Genomic DNA, 19,641 nt, shown 5'->3' on the forward strand with positions numbered 1-19,641 from the left:
AAGAATGCCTTCCTCCACTCTTCCAGTCTCAGAGGGTGACCTCTTGTTCTTTGTACATTTCTGTTAATGAACAGGTCACTGAAGAGCTCTTTATATTGGCCCTGCTTGTATATATAATGTTATCATATCCCCTCTAAGAAGCCATTTTTCCAGTGTATATAATTTTAACTTTTTTAGTCTCTCTTCATAACTAGTACCTCCCAATGTCCTTATTAATTTTATAGCCATCGTTTGCACTTTTTTCTTGTTCCATAATGTCCCTTTTAAGGACCGGTGCCCTAGAATTGTACCGCATATTCAAGGTGAGGTCTTACCTAGGGCTGCAACTAACGATTATTTTAATAATCGATTAGTTGGCCGATTATTTTTTCGATTAATCGATTAATCGGATAAAAAAAATTTAATTTTTTCATTTATTTAAAATAATTTACTAAACAAATGATGTTAAATACAAACAGCAGAATAAAAAAACTTTGATGATACATTTCTTGTCTTTATTTCCCAACCAGCCCCCCAATATATGCACATTTGAGCCCAGGCTTGCTACGCTGCCTCCCAGACATGCCATGCTGCCCCCCCCACATATGCCACGCTGCCTACCACAGCACTCCACGCTGCCTCCCACATATACCACTCCACGCTGCCTTCCACATATGCCACTCCACGCTGCCTCCCACATCTGCCACTCCACTCTACCCCCCACATGCCACTGTGCCTGATACGCCTTATACCCCCTGAAACACCACTCCATCCTCCCCAGACATGCCACCCTGCCCTCCCCACATATGCCACGCCATGCTGCCTCCCACATCTGCCACTCCACAATGCCTCCCACATATGCCACCCTGCCTCCCACATCTGCCACTCCACGCTGCCTCCCACATCTGCCACTGTGCCTGATACGCCTTATATCCCCTGAAACCCCACTCCATCCTCCCCAGACATGCCACCCTGCCTCCCAGGCATGCCACTTCTCTACCCCCAGATATGCCTTATACACCCTGATACACCACTCCGTCCTCCCCAGACATGCCACACTGCCCTCCCCACATATGCCTTATATACTGTATATGCCTTATACCCCCAGATATGTCACTTCACTGCCCCCAGGATTTAGATTCCCCTAAATTAACCCTAAACGCCCCATTAACCATAACTGCCCCTAAATTAACCCTTAACACCCCTTAACCACAGCATCCCCTAAATTAACCCTAAAGACCCCATCAACCACAGCATCCCCTAAATTAACCCTAAACACACCATTAACCACAACTGCCTCAAATTAACCCCAAACACCCCATTAACCATAGCTGCTCCTAAATTAACCCTAAACACCCTATTAACATAACTGCCCCTAAATTAACCCTAAACACCCAATTAACCATAACTGCCCCTAAATTAACCCTAAACACCCCACTAACCATAACTGCCCCTAAATTAACCCCCACCTCCCCTAACTTTCAGTAGCCCAAATATATATATATATATATATATATATATATATATATATATACATATATATATACATATATATACACATATATATATATATATATATATATATATATATATATACACACACACACATACACATTATATATATATATATATGTACATATACTTACAGTTAGATGAGTGTCACAGCCATGTTCTGGCCTGGAGAAGGAAGGGGCGGGACCAGTTGTCACAGTGATTACAGGGAGGGGGAGTAAGTAGGAGCTGCTGCTGTGAGACGGTGAGTCAGACTAAACGGATTATATAATGAGGGGGATTTTTCAGAGCGTTTGCTCTGAAAAAACCCTCATTTTATAATCGATAATAATCGATTCAACTAATCGATAATGAAATTCGTTGCCAACGAATTTCATTATCGATTATTATCGATTTTATCGATTAGTTGTTGCAGCCCTAGTCTTACCATTGACCTGTAAGGAGGCAAGATGATATCCTCCTCCCGTAAATCAATACCTCTTTTATGCATGCCAAAACCTTATTGGCCCTCGCAGCTGCTTGCTGGCATTGCGCACTGTTGTCAAGTCTGTTGTCAACCGTTATTCCTAAATCCTTCTCATTGGTAGTTTTCCCCAAGGATATTCCATTTATAGTATAGGTTGCATTTTTATTATTTTTACCATAATGCATTTGCATTCATCTACGTTGAACCTCATCTGCCACTTGCACGCCCAGTCCCCAACTCTGTCTAAATCCTCCTTCAAAGAAGAAACATCCAGATTAGTCTGAATTACCCTGCTTAATTTTGTGTCATCAGCAAAAACTGTGACATGGCTCTCAATGCTGCTTGGGAGATCATTTTTAAATACATTAAAAAGAAGAGGACCCACTCTTAATACCTGCGTACAGTCTGAGAAACATCCATTAACAACAACTCTCTGCATTCTATCTTTTAGCCAATTTCTGATCCACATACAGACATTTGCCCCATAAACCTATTTCTGTTAATTTATAGAGTAGCCTTTTATGTGGAACCGTATCAAATGCCTTTGCAAAGTCCAGATAAATCACATCTACAGCCACCCCCACATCTATATTTTTCTTAACTTCTTCATAGAATGCTAATAAGTTGGTTTGACAAGACCTGTCTTTCACAAATCCATGTTGACTTTTGCTAATTGGATTATGGATCAAGATATGATCTTGAATGTATACCTTTAGCAATCCTTCAAATAATTTCCCCACTACCGATGTTAAGCTTACTGGCCTGTTGAGATTTTGATCCCTTTTTAAATATGGGCACAATATCTGCCTTGCGCCAATCTAATGGAACTATGCCTGAACTGAAAGAATCCCTAAAGATCAGTGATAATGGTTGGGCCAGAATTAGGCTTAGCTCCTTAAGTACCCTTGGGTGTATACCATCCGGTCCAGGAGCCTTGTCTACCTTAACAGTATTTAATTGCTTGAGCACCTTTTCTTGCATCTGCCAATCCCATGTTTGTTGTAATGGTTCCTTAAAATTAGCCAGCAGGGGCTAATTGATGTCGGCTTTCTCTCTGTCCTCACTAACCAAGTTTACGGTTTCAGATAATAAAAGACCAACATTCTCTACCTTTAACTTTTTCCATACTTCAAAAAATCATTGGGATTGGTTTTACTCTCCTTGGTAATTAGTTTCTAATTTTCCAATTTAGCCATTTTAATTGCCTTTTTGCAGGCTTTGTTGGCATCTTTGTATGCCATAAATTATACTACTGATCCCTTGTTTTTATAATGCTTAAATGCCAATCATTTATTTCTTATTTCCTGTTATACTTTCCTGGTAAACCACATTTACCACTTTGGTTTTGATTTGCTTCTTTTATATACTGGAATACATGGGACAAGAGGACTTCTTAATAGTTAGTAATTACCTAACCTAACCGTGTATGTCAGCAAGACAAATTCAATTGCACACAGACTAAGCAACAGAAGAGAGCAAATGCTGATGACGCATCCTGGTAATGTGCGTGGGCAGATAATAGGAACCACAGATCAAAAATTGAGAGAACTGACGGAATGGAAAGACAGGGCAACAGATGGCTATTTTATTTAGGTAAACAAAGGAAAGGCATATTGTACGTGCGATGTCCTTATTCACTAATGATCAGCTAATGCACAAAACTAAAATAGCCCTCAGGATTCAATGGTGTATGTCAATATACAAATAATGCGTACAATGGAAAAGAAACATTAAAGGAACAATCAACCTATTCTTATGACGTGAATTGTAGGTTTCTAACAGAAATGTAGTAAAACGTCTTGTTTTTCCAGGAAGCATATGCCCATTTTTCATTCATTGTGGTTGCCTATTCCCTTGCTTACGGCCACCATGCTGAATACCCCATTGGAACAGTCCTTATTTTTTAAAACAGGGAAGGCGAGGGTTAAGCGGGGTCACACAAGACAAATTTATGTGACCCTACAGAAGCACTAGTAGTATGTGTGAGCTGCCCTTAAGACAGGCCCTGTGCGGGGTACGTGAATGACTGAATGAATGAGTGAGTGAGTGTGTTTGTGTGTTACTGTTTGTAATGGTGCTAGTGTTTGCATATGTTAGAGTGGACACTTGGTATTTAAAATGTCTGTCAAATTCATGTATATAGACTTTATATCTTCTTATATGCTGGCTCAGTATGGATACGGTTGCTCCACAGCACAATATGACTGGTTCTTGGTTACTATGGTAACAAATGTAAAGTATATGCAAGAGAAGGCTGAAGGTGGGAGTACAATCGTAACCACCCTGACTGATTTCTTCTTAAATAAAACAGTGGCAGTTCAGTAAAAAAAAAAACAGCACTTTAAGGTTACATATAAAGTAACATAACAATAAAAATACCTATAAAGGGACAGAATTAGAGCTCGGTGGGACATCGGGATTCAGGACCACACATTATATTTTTTTGCAAATCAAGCATTAGTACCATTTTCCATCAATATGAGCACAAGGAACATATTTCATGTTTAGTACAGCTGGTGCAATTGGACATGAGACATTTAAACATCAGGTAACAGGTCACTAGATATACCGACTAGATATTGTAAGCTAATGTTAGATTATGTTTTCCATTTTTGCAACAGTTAGCTAACACGGGCCTTGGCTCAAGAAAGGTCCAAAGTCCTGTTTTGTACCATTAAAAGTGGAAATCTAGTTAACAATGGCAGATGATTTTCAAGATAGTAATTTGAGATAGACGAGGATCATTGGAGTTACAGATCTAACATCTGGTGCTATCTTCTTCTAAAGGGTAGAAATCAGGCTTAGATTCAGATATTTGTAATATTCATAGCAAGGTTAGATACCGGACTGTGCAATCTCAACGAGGCAGGACTCAAATCATACTAGAAGTCACTTACAAATTGGTCCTCAGACAAGACGGTAACTGTCTCCTGATTAGATATAGATATTATCAGTTCTTCCCAAATATTTGTAAAGATCCCTGTAAAACTCAAGCACTGAACAGACTCCAAAACTATTGCTACTAACATCATTCTATCGCAAGAAACCTGTCATTTTAACAACTGTTATATTCTATCTCTTATCACTTAGCAATCACTAAGTCTAGTATATATCCTATTAAACTAATGATAAAAACTGGTTTATATTTGATGCCAAAGCGCCAGTTTTTTCTGCACAAACTGGACAGCCCTCCATTAGCATTTTCCCAAAATTGTAGCCATACAAATATTGGATTTCCCTTACTGCGGTAAAATGTAGGAAGGATACACGTTATCTTTGTCAATGCCCTTGTTCTCCCGGGAACAGAATTCTCTATGGCAACACTATCTGTTCTCCGGATTTTTGCCCTTATGGGAAGCATTTCACTGTGCATACACTATCAGAGCATAATGAGGATATTACTTCAGCACTTCAGATGTGTTGTTTGCTTCAGCCCAGCTAGATAACAGCATGACCATAGCATTAATGCAGTATCATGCTCTGTAAAATGAATCTAAGATTCTTTTGACAAGATGAAATAATATAGAGACGCTACAAATTCTCCCTGCACAGATATTTTAATTTAATACTTACGTTCTGGATCAGAGCTATTCAACTTGAGACCTTTGGGCTATACGTACAGAGAGGGGGGTTGGTAAAACTCAGTCCAACCAATTGGTCCTGTGATACAGCAGCTGAAATATAGTTGACAGACAACATGGCCGAAACAAAGCAAAAATTCAACGCATACCCAGCTAGTAAGGCATACGTATTGGAGATTCTGTCACATTATATGGCCATATATTGCTTAGCCCACCATTACATTAAAGTACCTTAAATTTGGCGAGTTTGTTCTCGTTACTTATTATCCTTTTTAGAATTTATGACACATACTGTTAACCCTTGCCTGCATTAACATCATAAAACACATGTTCTCAGGTTCGGAGCTAATTGCAGAAATGTAATTCCCATGCAGCTATATCGCTTACCAAGGAGCTGAATCAGTGGGACTGCATCTTAACCCAGTGAGACTTTCATGCAATTTTAAAGCTTTCTCTGGACACCATTAACAAGGGTCCTGTGTGGCAGGAGGGGCTGTCTGACCCTAAGGCTGGTTCAGAACCTGCAAATATTCATAGCAAAAACAATACGCAAGCTAGGGAAGCGCACAACCTAAAAAGCATAAAAGCACAACACGCTCATTTGGCACAATATATATATATTCACCAAAAGGAACAGTAAAGAAACGGCACAATAGGAGCAGACAATGGATCCAGTCCAATGCCTGCTGGATTGGATCCACATAAAGCAAAGAAAAAAAAATGAATCGGTAAAGGAAAAAAGTATTTTCTTCAGCCATTTTGTTTTCTGCTGCAACATCATCTGGCCAACAATGCACAGGTGTGCTGCTCATGGATACACAGGGACTAGAAGCAAGGTTTGGGCTGAACCTGTGTTGCTTTCCTGTGTTTGAATCATGATAGGATTGTCAATGTTTTATTTAGGTGGAACCGCAGGGAAAATATAAAAATGCATTGACCTTTGCAGTATAATGTGACTTACTTGTTTTTAGTTCAAAGTATTGCGCGCTATTGTGTTCAAATTGTTCCACACCTTCTGCATTTTTTTAAATGTCATTTTTTTAAGCATAACCTCTTTGGACAGCTCTGTAGGATTAGCTTTTACTAAAAAGTGATAATAATAGCCACTAAAAACAGTTGCACTGTGAATACATATTTATTTAGACAGGCAATGTTTTGGTTGAAACTGTGAATACCTATCTTTAGCAAACTATATACTGTATATTCTGTGCTGAGGTAAAGCTATTTATAAAAGAGGTAAAAGAGCATCGTGGGAATTCCACCTGGAAATATGGGTATGGCTTTTACTAAATACCAAATGGGTTCATACATGCTTGCATTCTAGGCCACAATAATTAGAATTATATAACCTGGCAATGGGACATCCATATCTTTTTAAATTATCCTATGCCTTTTAAATTACCCGAAATGCATGTTCTTCAAACATATTAGTGTAGGTTTCACTTGGTACAATATGTCCTCATAAAGTGTTAATGTTAATTAATGCAGAGTATCGAGGAGTTCAAATTTGTCAGAAAATACCAATTGACCTAATTCTCTATTCATTTCCTCCAAATCCTTATACTTTTATTAAAAGATATTAAAGAAGATGTAGTACTATTTAGGATATTTAATAACGGTTCACTGTAGCAAAGGTATATTATTCTTTAAACAGAGCCGAGCATTTCATGGTCTGATAACAGATGGCCGCTGCACATAAAGCAGCAGGAGTGAACATATTAACGTTACTAAGAACAGCAACAAGGGCCAGAGACAGCCCAAGGAAATCATCTGCTAATCCTCTCTGTAGTCATGGCAACAGCTCTTGGACAAATTGTTCATGCCTTAAACAAATGACCACAAGAGTACCTTTACACAACCGACGGCCCTGTTAACACAGTCATAAAAACGTCATATGAGATGTTTCCATTCAGGTGAAAAAGCTAGAAGACTACAAACAAGAAGGGGTAATTTCTTTGGGAGACGTCGGTCAGTCCACTTATGGGGATCAACTATTCCCAAAATGCACTGCCAGACTTTTGGCATTTTAAGAGTCATTGCCAAAAGGTGGTAGGAACCCTAGAGAATATTTGTGCCAATATTATTGTAATTATTATTATGTATTGTTTTATATAGCGTCATCATATGCCATAGGGAGAGTCCAACCTAAAGACCCAATAATGTAAAAGACCACAGACACACACTTATTAAAAAAACTACTCCCCACCAAGCTTAATGTACACCAAGGAAATTCCCACTGGATGTGGCACCTGGGCTTGATTCTATTCAACCTGCTAAAGAAAGAAGCCATAACTAAGGAGCATATTTTGTTCCTGCATTTCTCAAAGCAGTTATATTTGTAAACACCTCTATGGGAATTGGAGATAATGTCATCTAGCACAATAACCGTTGTGTTTTATGGGAGGTTTATTGCGTTTAATGAATGTGAAGCACCCTACGTGTCTATAACATTTATTCATACGTCTCATTTATTTTTTCCTAAGCTAAGGAAGAAAGAACATACTGTACAGATATATTAATCTTATCGTAATAACCTTGCTTCAAATTCTACATTGTACTACACATGATCCATCCCATTGATGGGATGGTGAAGAACACAAAAGAAGTGATTTCATAAAAAAAATGCTGCAGAAGGAAACAGAGCCTTGCCTTTGAATGAAGTGTAAGACATTGTCTTTGGATATTAAAGGTGATCTGAAATACTTTTTTTCCCACAACATTATGACATATTCACAATGAAAAATAACATTTTTAATATTTTCTTTTTCTTGTAGGTTATATTTGCTTGCTAATTTATACAGTAATGTAAATTAATGTATGAAGCATGCATGCGCTTATTGTTCACAATAGGGTGGTTTACTATCGCAATCAATACTGTATTAAGACCCTTTGGGGCCCCTGCACAATAGATTTTGGGAAAACCCCAAAATAAATAAAACCACACATGCTCTATGTATGCTCTCTTGTGCTACATGACCCCCTCTGATTTGCAGGTGGCTCTAAAGCACCAGAAACCCTCAAAGCTCAATGGCCCTAAGCGTGTGCATAGTGTATACAAAAAACAAAAACTGTCTGCACTTCTCATCCTAATAAAGTTAGCAATAAATATATAAACATAATATAAATGAGAGGTTTTGGTTTTATGAACTGGTCAAAGCATCACCCACCACATCAAGGCACACTCTCAATAGGGGGGAACCTAATCTCACCTTCAACATAGTGGGCACACAAAGCAGTTTATACTGCAACCAAAACCGTATTAATGTGTTGGGGGAGGTGCAAGTAAGTGCATAGTGTGCCTAACGGATAATCCAGCTCTGATGAGTATTAGGTCACATTTACACATTTCTACTATATGTGCTCTTGATACTTAACCACCATCGACCATTAATGCAGAGTTAGGAGAAGCATTATAGATGCTTTTACCGCCACTGAGACAGAAAACCAGTGGTGCATAGTTACTACAACGGAAAGAAGCGTTTCTGCCAAGTTAAAAATGTTGGTACATACGGTAGGGTTTTCACAGATTGGTAAATTCTACACTTCTTCTATACTTCTACTATAAACAGGTCTATGTAGGCATTGACCTGTTTACATTAGAGACCAGCGGCCCAGCTAATGTGTAGCCAAGGGAGCCCGGACACAGCTCTTTGAGTTAGACTCTCACACATCTTACCAAAAGTCCTCAGAGGGTGAGAAAACTGAAAATTTTCTGTGGTCCCCATCTCGGCAAACTGGGCTAGCCAATGCACTGGGTTCAAGTTTGGCAATAGCCAACCCTGACATGCCCAGCTATAGTTTATATAAGTATCTTAAAAACATGTCAGTGCCTCGGTTTGAAATGCTTATCCCTAAAAGAAAAAAAAATATGTTACTGTCTCTTTAAATAAATTATGATATTATTGAGGTTTCTCTTGAAACCCTGAACTGTCTGAAAGACAACAATGTTCTTGCATCAGGTTAATGTATTCAGAAAGATGAAGGCTGAAGCAGCAGAATAAATTTAAATTTGCTTCACAGGCAAGGGGTTTATTTGACAAGGTTACCAAAACAAGGAAACTTATTCTCTTACAACAATATTAAGTTATTTTGATAACTAATTTCTCTAAGTTTATCAGAACCAATGTACATTTATATCTGAGGATATGTGTGCTTTAAATAACAAAACATAATAGAAACATAGAGCATAATGATCACATATTATATCTAGTATGCCAGGCTTACCTAAAGGTCATTGTGTAGAAAAATTAGAAAATTCTCCTAATGATTAGTTATTTCAGCTAAAGCAAGTGATGTCTAGCAACAGTCCACTTCTGATATAGTCACCTAGGTTTCCACCTTTGGGCAATGAGTGGGGACAAACCCTATTTTGATGAAATGGTGAGCATTAACATAGCAAAAGTAGCCTTGACAGGGTGTTTGGCTGTGAGACACAAAACAAACAAAAAGGAATACCAAGGAATACAATATTAATAGTGACTGTGATGCACTAGTGATAAGGATTGCCATCTAGCAATTTTTAATGGATTTTGCCCATAAGGTACTCGAGGCATTTATTTAAACTACTGAGAATGGGATTTGAATGCGTTCGATTCTATTCTTTGTGCCGGCAGTAAACTGGCGTCACTCCCTCACTTATATAAATCACTTATATTTTTCAAGACTGAAAATTTGTAAATAAACACAGTATATAGGCTTAAAAGCAATATGTTCCAATGTTTAATATTTCAAATGTCACGGGCACATTGCTTCCAGCATTTTTCAGCTGTTGTCAAACACAGTGCCAAGTACCGCTATTTCCTTTATCTCCATTTGATGCTAAAAGTGATTGCTTTATAACTGTATTATAATAGTGAAATTGGACATTATGTGTGTCCCAAATGTGCTAATTTTAGCTATAAAGAGCCCAAGGCCTTATTGGGTCTGTATTATATCCTTTTATAACATTCCCTGTTATTGATTCTGATGTTTTCAAGATTGCAACGGCTATCAGAATTAATATAAAGATATTAAAGGATATTAATAAAATTATATGAGAATATGTTAGATGTCAAGTTATTGTGTGTGTTTGGCTGCTGAATAAACTATGTAGATGATATTTCAAAGGATATACTTCTGGCAACAATATAACAATTTGCTCCGAATATTTACAGCCAGTTCTTCAGTCTTTATGGTTATATCAGTGACTTTTTAAAGGTAATTGAAGTGTCATGAACAACAGTCACCATTAAGTACAGTATCTAGAGCTAGAAGAGGATTGGCGGATGAATCTGGGGAGATATCTGCATACGTAGTTTCCATATGAAAAATGTCAGATTTCGCTTGAGAAGCTATAGCCTGGGAGAAGCTGGAGATGAAATACAACTCACTTTACAAGTATTGCATGCGCCTGCGTGATACCTCATATTTTCTCATATTACAATAGTTTTTTCTATAAAAAAATATAAATAAATTTGAACATAAATGTACACACATGTGCATGCCTCACTTCAGTCTTGGTTTTTGTGGGTGAGTCCAGATTTTTGAGCAACGTTCCACTGTCCTGTGTAGCTGCCGCACTGTCCCACTCTTGCAGGCGGAGGTTGGGAAGATCCTCAGATATCGGTATATACAACATGGGGATGTGCACTTGGTTTCGGATGTATTTGGAATATAACTTTGGCTATCAATAAGTTGATATTGTACTCGCGTTTGGTGTGCAGATCTGGTGTGTTGCGTGAGCGTAGACATCTCCAAATAGGCTGCTCTTGAATCATGAACTTTAGCTATACCTTTACCACTAAGTTTATTTCTATGAACAGATAAGACGCAGCCTTACAATTCCACCAAAATTCACCATATAAATCACCAAAACAAACGGGTGAAGATCCACGCTGTCTAAAATCTTTTTGCATCTAAAACATATGAAATCACGTACAAGCAACAATGCCTGTGCTTTACTTCTACTTCCAGAGCAGACATATGATGGAAACAATACGCTATTTCTCAACCTAGCTGTTTGGCCAGCACTCATATTGACTAAATTAAAATGACTGTTTTAAAACCGTATCTCTGTGAGACAAACCAGAAACTGATCATTCTCGCTGTTCTCCCCAGATGTGTAAAGCAGATGAGTTCTTCTACACATGTGTGATGCCAAAATGTTTCCCTCCTAAGAAACAATATATATATTAGCTGTTCATCTTATATAACGGCAAATTTGCAGAGTGGGGTGTCTTTTTGCTGATGACCACAACATCAATATCGTTTGGATTGTTGGAGATTCAGCCAAATACAGAATAGAGACGAGCTTTAAAAGACACTCTGCATAATATTCAAGTCGATCGCCCTCCGCAGACTAGTTAAATTGTATCTTTTGGCACTGTATTGGATAGTATCTGGATGAAGTCTGGACACTAAAGAAAGAAAGCAAGATGTGTTCTTTTCAGAAATGTAAGTATAATATCGTAGGTATACCGTATTTGCTCGATTATAAGACGACCCTGATTATAAGACGACCCCCCAAAATCTAAATATTAATTTAGGAAAAAAACAAAAATCCTGAATATAAGACGACCCCATAGGAAAAAAAGTTTTACTAGTAAATATTAATGTAAACAATATTTTCATATTTAATAAAAGCTATGATTGAGAAAAATATATTTTTTTTATTTCCTTTTATTTGCCAACCTGCCCCCCCCCCAGTTATGCACATCTGCCCCCAGGGTTGCCACTCTGCCCCCAGAAATGCCTTATACCCCCTATTTGCCACTCTGCCCCATGATGTGCCTTTTAACCCTCTATATGCCACTCTGCCTCCAGAAATGTCTTATACCCTCCTATATGCCACTCTGCCCCATGATATGCCTTTTAATCCAGAGTGGCATATAGGGGGTTAAAAGGCATACCATGTGGCAGAGTGGCATATAGGGGGTTAAAAGGCATTTCTGGAGTTATATATATATATATATATAAACTGCTAACAGCAATCACACTCCTATCAAGCCAAGGCATGCAGTACATGCTGGAACCTGAGGATGATAGGAGTGTGAGTACAGCCTCCCTATGCCATGCTACCACCACCCTTACACATCCATACTAACACACACTCATTCACAAACATTTAAATACTCACTCATTCCATTAATCACACATACTTCACACATTAATCAAAAAAACCCTCCCCCACCCCCTTACCTGAACTGCAGATCTCCCACTCGAAGACTTCTGCAGGGGTCCGGCTGTGCGTGCAACTTCTCTGGCCCCGCCCCCAGAGGAAGGAGGGGGGGAGGCAGAGTTTTGTGACACGCTGCTAGCTTCTTGTTCTCCTGCTGCTCGCGACCCAAGCCCGGTAAGTAGCATGGCCCCAGCGGGCATTTTGAGGTCTGATTAGAAGACGACCTCGATTATAAGACGAGGGGTATTTTTTCAGAGCATTTGCTCTGAAAAAAAACTCGTCTTATAATCGAGCAAATACGGTATGTTTTACAACTAAATAATATATATTCTTCTCTTTTGGTTTTCTTCTTTATTGCAATCGGTGGAATTGCATTGGAGATATTTAATTTAAAAGTTCCCCTTGTCTATGGTCGAGGCATCAATATGTAATCCACTTCTTAGCTTGAAGCTCTTTCCCTTCACTCCACCCTTACAAAGGATGCCTTAATCAATCAACATCAATCAGCAATTTAACCAGTTAACTCGTTGTAAGCAACGCGTTGATCGCAACCTTAGGACAAGTTAACTCGTCATGTAATTAAGAGGACGGTGTGCTCTGTACTCAGCACTTCTAGTTGTTCCCGGGATCCAGGACACTGCCTCGCAACTTAGGCAGAATTATTGGACCCGATGCGTGATCGTGGGGACCACTGAGCTCACATGACAAAGTCAATGTTGTGAAACCCTGACTTTGTCTCTGTGTCACCCTCTGTACCTCACACACTGATGGGGAGGCGAAGGGAGTGAAACTGTGTTACACAGTGTTCCTACATGTTCTAAAATCTTCTAAATTACAATTTAAGTTAACCCTTCCTGGTCATAGTAGCTCTGATTAGTGTTATTTTCTTTTTGGGGCAGATTTTTTTGGTTTAAAAATGTATTTATCCTATTTGTTTATTTTTTTTTACACTTAAAAGCTTTAACCATTGCAGCCCCATGCTATTGCTTGGGTTGCTCTGGTAAGTAAATGGTACTGCTCAGTTTTAGTTTTTTTCTTTTTTTTGGCATATTACTTTACGTTAGTTAGGTGGGCTATTGGGTGAGACAAGTTGGTTAGTGTTTGGTTGAGATAGATGTGTGTGTGTATATATAGATAGATATATATATATATATATATATATATATATATATATATATATATATATATATCTATCTATATATACACACACACACATATATACATGTATATACACACACACGTTTTTAAAAAATACAGCACTCATGTCCTATACTGTGGAGGAGGCTTATGCAATTCTGGTGTCTAGTTCAGATACCCCAACGGCTTTAGATATTAAGCCAATTATTGACAGTGACCTTTCAGGGGGCTCCACTGCCAGCTCCCAACCCTCAAGAAGGAGGCTTAGAGAGTCTATGCCTGATGAAAATCCAATGATGCCACCTAATTTGGTGCAACTGAACATACCCCCATTAACAGCCAGGCATCACAAAAAATATTACTGAAAATTATGCAGCTGTTACTCAGTAATTCATTATTGAGGCTATTGCTGCTCAAACAAATCTTTTTGCCCAGCAGAACATGGCAGCTTACCCCACCTTATATTATGCAAGGCAGCCATAATGACCATGCAGAGATCTGATCAACTACTACCCTTCCTCCACTTCAATGACCACGCTCATTATCTGCCAAAAAAATGATCCTTCATCCAACAGGCTCTATAAACTAAGTCCCCTTCTAAATGACCTGTCAAAAAACATTTCAAAATATATGTGTCTGACCAAAAACTCTGCTTAGACGAATCGCTTATGCAATTTAAAGGCCAATTTAAAGGACATACCATCAAAAAGATCAAGATAAGAAATAAAATCCTATTAAGTTTGCGAAAGTAGCACAGGGTATATTTTTGCCTTTCACATTTGAGGGTAAAGACACAAAAAAATACTTCCACAAACTTTGATAAAGAGTTGTGACGTTAAAATACCAGCGTTTTACATATCCTGTTTTCAAAAATATATGGTTTAATGGGGTAAACTGAACTGGCCAAATTCAAAGATGTCCCAAACAGGACATGGATGCGGAACGACCAGATTTCAAAATTCCAAGTTGAAAACCTGTAATCTGCATGTCCTAAATGTGGTCTTTTGCCCCCCCCCCAACAACCAGACCAACATATGCATGTGTGGTATTGCTGTACTCAGGAGATTGAACAAAAATTGGGGTATTTACTTGACAAATCAGCTGGGAAAATCATGTTTTTATATGTATTTTAATACTAAATTGTAGATTATTTACATATATGTATAGGGTACCTAAAGAAAGCTCTAACTGTCCCTATAAAACAAGATAAAATGTGTATGGGTGCATGAAATGACAGAGAAGACAAGTACATTTAAACAACCACATATCAAAAATGGAAAAGTCCAGGAATTTGACTCAGGAAAATACCTGGACTTTAAGGAGTTAACTTACACCTCCTGTCTTGTGCTATTAGTTTCTCTGCAGCTGCACTGTAGATGCACCTTGTAGAACCTGCTTTTTAATACACATACTACTGATTAGAGTGTCGTTTTGTACAATCTTATTGTACGATCCGGTGCACCTGCCTATACGTGGCTCTCAAGTGAACGCACCACAGAATTCCCTTCACAGGCCACAGCATAGTGAGGGTTCGTGCGAATTACACGTGTAAACACATCCTGCTGGTAGGTAAACAGATACAGATTAGAGCCTTCATGGATTATTACTTCAGCAAAAGCCTGATATTGTGTGCGATGAGGATCCACATACACTGTGTAAAAGGAAGCAGTTGCACACATCAGTCCTAGTTTGGCTGTTGTAACTGCATGTACCACGATATTATAATCGAGACATAAGGGTCCGGGGCAAACTCCCCCCAGCCAAAATAAAGAATTTGATGGCAGATAAGAAGCTTTTGGTCCATCTAGTCTTCCGTTTTTTCTCGATGTAAAGACTCAAACTTGAATCAGCTGCTCATACAGACCTTGCCACCGATGCTTCCCCCACGGTCTGTGTGCTACCTGCCCTTTTACCCCCGTTAAAGACACCCCCAATAATAAAACAGATTATATGGAATGCATTGAACTGATTCCAAATGTAAATATATGTTAAGAATGTATGAGTTCTATAAACCCCGGAAGCTGCTTATTCTATGATTATGATGCGTTGAAGCTGTCCTGTGTACACGGGCGGGATCAGAACATAAAATGCAAAACAAAGAGCATCCCTATTTAAATTCTTGCATTGTGCATCTTGTAAATTCATACACAGAATGCCGTAGATGCTAAAGGGTTAATTAGACTCCAACTGCGTAACCTTGTTGTTCACCAACCATCCCCATGAATTAACCATAACGATAATAATAATAATAATAAATAATAATGGTGAAAATGAGGGGCGCGTAACCTCCACCGGGTTCACAATCCTCTACCCAGTGCCGTTGTTTGCCTGTAAACTTGTATAGCCCAGCATTGTGTTGTGTCAGGGAATATGCCATTTTCGGGGGCTACTGGTCAGTGTATTATATTCGTACACAGCATGTATATAGCCGGATTACCGGATAACTCGCTCAGCCCCTGTTCTTGTATTCATCTGTGTTTGTTATTCCTGGAGCTCCATCGATTGCTGAATTATATTTAGTGTATATTTTCTCCTCATTACATATACAATATGTTTGTATCATTGTGTATCATAGTGTATCGTGGGTCACTCTTTATACTGGAAGCTTCCACGCTGTGTTTGCTATTGACAGTATAACTGCTATATGGTGCTGTCGGTGTGACAGTATACTGGGGTGTATGGCTGTCAGTGTGCCGCTGTGTATGGCTGTCAGTGTGCCGCTGTGTATGGCTGTCAGTGGGATAGTGTATGCTGTGTATGGCTGTCAGTGTGCCGCTGTGTATGGCTGTCTGTGGGATAGTGTATGCTGTGTAATGCCGTCAGTGTGCCGCTGTGTATGGCCGTCAGTGTGCCGCTGTGTATAGCTGTCGGTGTACCGCTCACCTGGTTCATGCTGGCCGGGGTTGTCAGACATCTCTATGACGAGCAGCAGCCGGCCCTCGTAGCTCTGCCCTATGGTGTACAGGCGACTGATGGACGGACACTGCAGCCACACGGACACCAGCGCCTCCCGTAGCTCGCGGTAACGGTGATACTCGAAGGAGATGCCGCCCGGCTCCCGGCTCAGCCTGCGCCTCCTGCCCGTAGCCACAGAAGACGAAGAGAGGGAGAAGCATCCCAGCAGCAGCCAGCAGGCGCACAGCCACCGATAGCCCCGTACGGCTGCCATCCTAATGACACCTGCCTCTCTATGGGTGCGTGTTCGGCTAGGAGTGAACGCTATACCGCCTCCCTCGCATGCACCTCCGGCTAAACCCGCACAGCAGCTACCGTCACCCCTCCGGTAATCCCCGACTAATGTGCAGCCGCGTCCCGTCTCCTCACTGAGCGCCCGTCCTTTGTCTCTGCGCCCAGATGTCTGTGACAGCCGGCTCCTCCCCTGTGCTCCGCCCGCCCTCCTACTGCATCCCGCAGCGGACCGCAACCCCGAGGCGGCACCGACCGGGCTTTATACCTGGAAACCTCAATCCATCCCTCCTTTACTCATATAAATATATATATATATATATATATATTACATAGCCTGCCTATAAATAATGATATAACGGGATTGTTCGGATATCAATGATAAAATCGTGACGTCAATAGCAGGGTTCTGTAACATAAGGAGCCTGTAGCATCTTTTACCTTGTGTGTATATATATATATATATATAAAATATATGTATAATGTGTGTGTGTGTATATATATATATATATATAATGTATAGTGTGTGTGTGTGTATATATATATATATATATATATATATATATATAAATATATGTATATAATTTATAGTGTGTGTGTGTGTGTGTGTGTGTATATAATTATATAAAATCATTTCAGCTTTTTAATTAAAAGAAGCAATAGGGGTTATTAATGTTTTCGCTCTGCCTTTCTGCGCCCGGTAGGATAATTATTCACACCGCTCTACATTGAGAAGTTTGCCAGCAGGGCAGTCTTCACGTAATGTAGCAGTTGGCCACTTCTAGTTTTGTCAGACCCTCTGAATGAACATACTATAATAACCACGGCATAAACGGAATAAAAGACGATATACATTCACCCGACGGTGAAAAAACAAAGAATCATCACAATACGTTCTATTTATTCATATAGCGCCCGCACATTCTGTAGCCCTGAGGTACAGTGAAAATAAATTAGACAATATAAACAACATGTATTAAAAAAACTATTGTAAAAGCAAAGTAATGAAGACTAAATAATTAACTTCTTCTTTACTGAGGGTGTTTTATGCCCCAAAACCTGACACTCGTCCGGCTCTCTAGAACTGAGAGCGTTAGTAGGCATAAATGAAACAATTTCAGATTTGGAAAAGGGAACGGGGATGTTCGATTTTGTGTCCGATAACTTCCAAAATTTCTTTTAAAAAAACTGTGCATGTTGGAGTTTTTTTCAAATTCAAGAGACATTAATATATTTTGTGGGAATTTGGACACCTGAACTGGTTGAGCACCATTTTCATTATAAAATATTAGATATTTGTCGTGTTTTTTACAGCGATACCACCCATGCGTGTGTTTGGAGGCTAAAAGGCCAAATTTGGGAAGTGTGCTTGGGAGGGGGCCAGGCATGGCCCCTGATGCTTATCTCATTGTTGCTGAACGCCTCAACATTGAGGCATTACAGCAACACCATTTAAGATAAGACAGCAACCATAGATCGCTTTCAAGTCTTGTTTAGTGCCATGACGATGTAGGGACTGTAAGAAGCGCTGCGGAGATTGTTGGCACCATATAAATAAACGTTAATTATAATCAGCGTGAGTAATAATGAATGTGACAATTAGCAGTTATGCAAATTGTCACATTCGTTATTACTCACGCTGATCAGACCTGTGGGTGCTGTTCAGCAAAATTAAAATGATATGTATTGTTTTATGTAGCACCATCATATTCCACGGCGCTGTTCAAACATGTCACTGTTGTAGATTTTACAAAGACTAACTTTACTTCATTTGCAGATATGCGTTTTGTTGTAGAGATACTTTTCATTTAAAACTTCCACTTACTTATATCCCTGCTGAGATTAGATAAATGGAACAGCCACCCATCAGTTGTGTTAAAGGGTTTTAAACATGCATGGGATAAGCATATGGTTCTAAGACAAGTCCAAGGACTGAGTGAGGTCAGAGTCATTACACCAAGAATTATGGGCCAAACGGGCCATGAAATTCTATGTTTCTGTGATATTAGTCAGGGAGCCGCTACAATGTCACGGACTGCTTTGGGAAAAGGATATAGCTGTATTGGTCCAACAGAAGATGGAGTCAAAGCCCAGAGACATTTAAAGTTTAATAAGCGATGAACCTAGAACTATTTCTGCTGGTAATATCACTTTAACATCTCCAGCTGCATGACATCATAAACTACAAGCTACAAGGATAGCTTGCTGCATGATGTCACAGTAGCAGCAGAGTAAACAAGCCGCCGTCACGGTGAGTTAGACAGTCAGTATAGACCCATGTTGTTAGCATGATGTCTAGACAGATCCTCTTGCTGTTTATTCTCTTTTGCAGTGTGTGCGCCTTACCCAAGGGGCAAGAATCACACGATGGCTCCAGCTCTAAAGGTAATCGGGGGTATTATAAACTGTTTGCGTCGTACGGGATTATTTTAACTGTTCTTTTCTCCTTCTCTGAATTATGTCCCCAACACGATAGAGGCTTTTAATTTAAGTTTAATTTCTTTATGTTTTTATAGCTTTTCCCCCCTTCTTCAAATTAACTAAACCTTATTTTCAGTTTTACCTTTTTCATCTTTAAAGTTTGGATTCCAAGTCAGACTGTGAAACCCAGCACGTTTCATAAG

The 19,641-nt window shown here is 39.3% G+C and overlaps 1 protein-coding gene across 1 annotated transcript in view; it reads right to left on the reverse strand.

The window, feature by feature from the left end:
- CPE (carboxypeptidase E) overlaps positions 1 to 17,163 on the reverse strand; it is a 39,336-nt gene extending 22,173 nt beyond the window's left edge. Inside the window, exon 1 of the mRNA XM_053459978.1 lies at positions 16,715 to 17,163. Within this exon, the coding sequence (XP_053315953.1) occupies positions 16,715 to 17,000 (286 nt within the window). The 5' untranslated portion in view covers positions 17,001 to 17,163. The remainder of the gene's footprint in view (positions 1 to 16,714) is intronic.
- Positions 17,164 to 19,641: the final 2,478 nt, after the last annotated feature.

Source organism: Spea bombifrons, chromosome 1 (assembly GCF_027358695.1).
Source record: "Spea bombifrons isolate aSpeBom1 chromosome 1, aSpeBom1.2.pri, whole genome shotgun sequence".
NCBI classification, from domain to species: domain Eukaryota; kingdom Metazoa; phylum Chordata; class Amphibia; order Anura; family Pelobatidae; genus Spea; species Spea bombifrons.